Source organism: Morone saxatilis, unplaced genomic scaffold (assembly GCF_004916995.1).
Source record: "Morone saxatilis isolate NCDOM2014 unplaced genomic scaffold, NCSU_SB_2.0 Contig0, whole genome shotgun sequence".
NCBI lineage: Eukaryota > Metazoa > Chordata > Actinopteri > Moronidae > Morone > Morone saxatilis.
In genome coordinates, this window is record NW_023339650.1 from 2,009,703 (window position 1) to 2,013,290 (window position 3,588).

At 39.8% G+C, this 3,588-nt stretch overlaps 1 protein-coding gene across 1 annotated transcript in view; it reads left to right on the top strand.

The window, feature by feature from the left end:
* The window catches only part of scospondin (subcommissural organ spondin), a 78,752-nt gene continuing 75,164 nt past the window's right edge, over nt 1-3,588 (top strand). Inside the window, exons 1-6 of the mRNA XM_035656242.1 lie at nt 1-53; nt 649-858; nt 1,420-1,502; nt 2,134-2,304; nt 2,472-2,695; nt 2,875-2,977. Of these exons, the coding sequence (XP_035512135.1) occupies nt 1-53; nt 649-858; nt 1,420-1,502; nt 2,134-2,304; nt 2,472-2,695; nt 2,875-2,977 (844 nt within the window). The remainder of the gene's footprint in view (nt 54-648; nt 859-1,419; nt 1,503-2,133; nt 2,305-2,471; nt 2,696-2,874; nt 2,978-3,588) is intronic.

Sequence of the window (3,588 nt, forward strand, 5' to 3'; positions counted from 1 at the left end):
ATGGAGACACTACTACTGATTCTGTTTGGACTGCAGACAGTGATGGGAATGGGGTGAGTGTGATTCACACCGGTCAAAGCAGGATTAAGCTAATGTATATCGACGAGGGAGGTGTGAAAGAGTGCTAAGAGAGATAAAATGTGATAACAGTCATGAGCAAGATTCACCCGTTTGAGTAAATACTGTGCAGATCACTGTATAAACCACTGAAACAGCACAATAACACTCGTTAGAGCTGTAGTTAATTCATATGGAAATAATACTTTTCCAAGCACAAGTCTTTTATTTCACTTACCCACTGACCAACTTGTTTAATTTGAAATACACTTTATATATTTAAAGTCCAAAACTCACATTAGAATTTGTACTAAAGGTAATGCCATAACATAACATGAATAATGATATTTTAATACTAACTCCAATTTGTTTCTTAATTTATAATTTATAATTCCTAATTGCAGCCTCATTTAAGTATACTGTGTAACTGTTCGCCATTGCATATACATTGCTTTCTACAGAGTAGAGAGTAGAAGTTGGTTCTTTCCCTTTGAATTCAGGACGTTGAACTAAACTTTGTGCAAGTACCTTTGTGCGAAACTTGAACATGAAGTATTAGAGAAGAAATTAAATCTGTGTATTGTGCTCTAGGCACTGGTGTGAACACGCGGTGGAGGAGAAAGTGGAGCGAGTCCTGTCCCCACGTTTGCAGCTTGAAGTGAGCTGTTCTGAGGTGTATCAGTATAACACCCAGGGCTGGTGGCTAGATGTGGACAGGATGCGCATCAAACATGGGGGTGATGATGGCATCGCACTATACTACAAACAACAAGGTCCCAAGGCATCCTGTTTCTTGTACAAGTAAGTGAACGTTCAGTAATTGTCAGTGTCTTGACCTGTCTCTAAGGTTTGAAGAACCCAGCTCACAAGATTGTTACTCAAATCAAATTGTTCTGAAAGCATTCTGCTTTAAATATGAGGTTGAATTGTGTTCAAACCAGAGGAAAAATCAACAAATAGAAGTGAGACCCATTTCCTTTTTGAGAAGTAAGTTCAACAAGTACTGTAACATCCTCTATACCCCTTTTACCCCTTTTCCACCAAGGTGAACCTAGTGCTAGTTCTGGGCTGAAGCTAGTGCCGGTTCAGAGTTGATTCAACCTGAGAGCCTTCTAACCAGTTTGCTTTTCCATGGGCTCGTTAGCCACCATAGAGCCATGTAATTAGGTCACGGTATACATTTCAAACGTTAGCTACAGGCCTATAAGCAACCTGCATGGGATCAAATGCATGCTCAGTTTTCCTTAAGATTTTTGACCTTATGTGCTCATGCGCCCAATAGTTCACCAATTCATATCATCATGAATACAAGCATTATTGTAAATATATTGACTTTTGAGCTGACGTGTCTGTCCATCGCAGACCCCCCGAGATGGAGAGCGAGAGGGTAAACAAGACAGTGAGGGCATGCTGTGAGGGCTGGGCCGGACCACGCTGCTCAGAGGGTGAGGACAAGAGACCAGCAGATCAGTACCGTGTGCAGTATGCAGTTTTACATTACCCGGATTAAGGGTGTAAGGACAGAGGGTGTTGTCGGTGTCCAGATTTTTGGTTCTGGGCTGTATAAAATAAAATGACATGACTTGCATTGTGATTAATTAACATTATCACAAATTAGTAAAAAACTCTTAACTTATACATAATATATTTAACTTAAATATAGTATAGTGTGTGACCTATTTAAACTCAGAAAGCGAACTGACTTTAGCTGCACAGCAAAGTGATATTATTGTTATTTAATTTCTTTATTTTTACTGTTTTAATATTTATGTTGTGTAATAAAACACAAGGGAACACAATAAAGTTGGCCAGTAGCAAGCCCAAAGCTCAGGCTTATTTTTATTTTATTGCTTATGAGAAAGGATTATAAATGACTATAACTACTTTAAATTAACCATACTAGATTAGAAAACAGAAAACAACAATGATTTTTCACTGGTACAACCTTTTCCAACAGATATTCTCACTATTACTCATTTATTTTAAAAATCTGAAGACAGTGACTATAGCAGGATAAATTTTTTTTGGAGTTCTCTCATTTTTTTTCCTTCCGCTTTCCTCTCTATTTACACCCAGGTGTGGGCGTGCGTGGCCAGTGTTACTCTACGTGGAGCTGTGAGGAGTTCCCCGGAGTTCATAACTCCTCCTTGATGCAGATGGAGCAGTGCTGCAGCAGCCTGTGGGGGCTGAGCTGGAGGAATGCCTCTGACCAGACCTGCTTGTCTTGCACCTACACTCTGCTTCCTGGTCAGAAGACATGCATGCTGTTTTGGATGCTGCTCAAGCATAAATTTGTGACCTGAAATTAATTTATTTTTCCTCAAAATCTGTTTAAATCTCTCTTTTGATCATCTTTTTTGTTTGCACTGAAGGGTCTGCAGCTGCTCACTGTATCTCCTCTATCTCCTCTCCAGACTCCCAGTCCTCTCCTCTGGTGCGCGGTGGTCTTCTGGGTAGCGTCAGGGTGCCTCAGAGCTCAGCCACCTGCATGTCCTGGGGTGGAGCCCACTACCGCACTTTTGACAGGAAGCACTTCCATTTCCAGGGCAGCTGCACCTACCTGCTGGCCTCATCTACTGACGGCACCTGGGCAGTCTACATCAGCACAGTCTGTGACGGGAGAGGAGACTGCAGTAAGGTGTGTAATATGGCAGATATAACGGCTGATAGAGTTTATGAAGCAGTTTTTTTAGTGGCATAGTCTTATACTAGACTTTTCCTATCATTGTCCATAATGTAGCAGTTTGTTAGATAATCAGTGGTGGAAATGTCTACTTATAACTTGATCTGTATGTGCCTGTGGTCCTCTGCTTTCAGGCTCTGAGGATGATGCTGGGTCTAGATTTGGTTTCAGTTCATCACAGGAACTTAACGCTGAATAACCGCCCTGTTCCAAACGGAGAACCACTCTTCCAAAACGGTAAGCTATTTTAAGCTGTCAGTAAAGCTCTCTCCTAATGTCCATTACCAGCCTTATATTGTTGACCTGGCAATATGAGACTAGGTAACAATAAGAGAAAAAAAACTTTTGTTTTTGTTACATCATGATACCTGCACTAACTAAAAGAGGTGTGCTTAAATTAGAATATATATACATACATTAAACAACATTTTAGTTCTAATAAATTGATATTTCAATTCAACTGACCAGTTCTGTAATACTCAATAGAACTAAGTCTCTGCCATCACAACAACAGATCTACTATAATCTCTTTTTGTTTCCATTTATTTTTGTGATCCAGTCTGGAGATTAGTTTGACAGATCAGCCTTACATACATCTGTAAAAGGCTACTTTCGTCGGTCATTTTAACATAAATATACAAGCACTGACAAAGCGCCCTTGTTTGCCCCTCCAGTCTTTAAAGTTCCCCCTTCTCCATTTCCCCCACCCTGCATGGCACATGGGTAAGAAAACATAAAGGAAAAGAAAACCCAACAAGACTGAAAAATAGAAGAAAATAAATGTAAAACAAACAAACAAACAAACAAATACATGAGTTAAAGAGAGGAACATATATATATATATATAT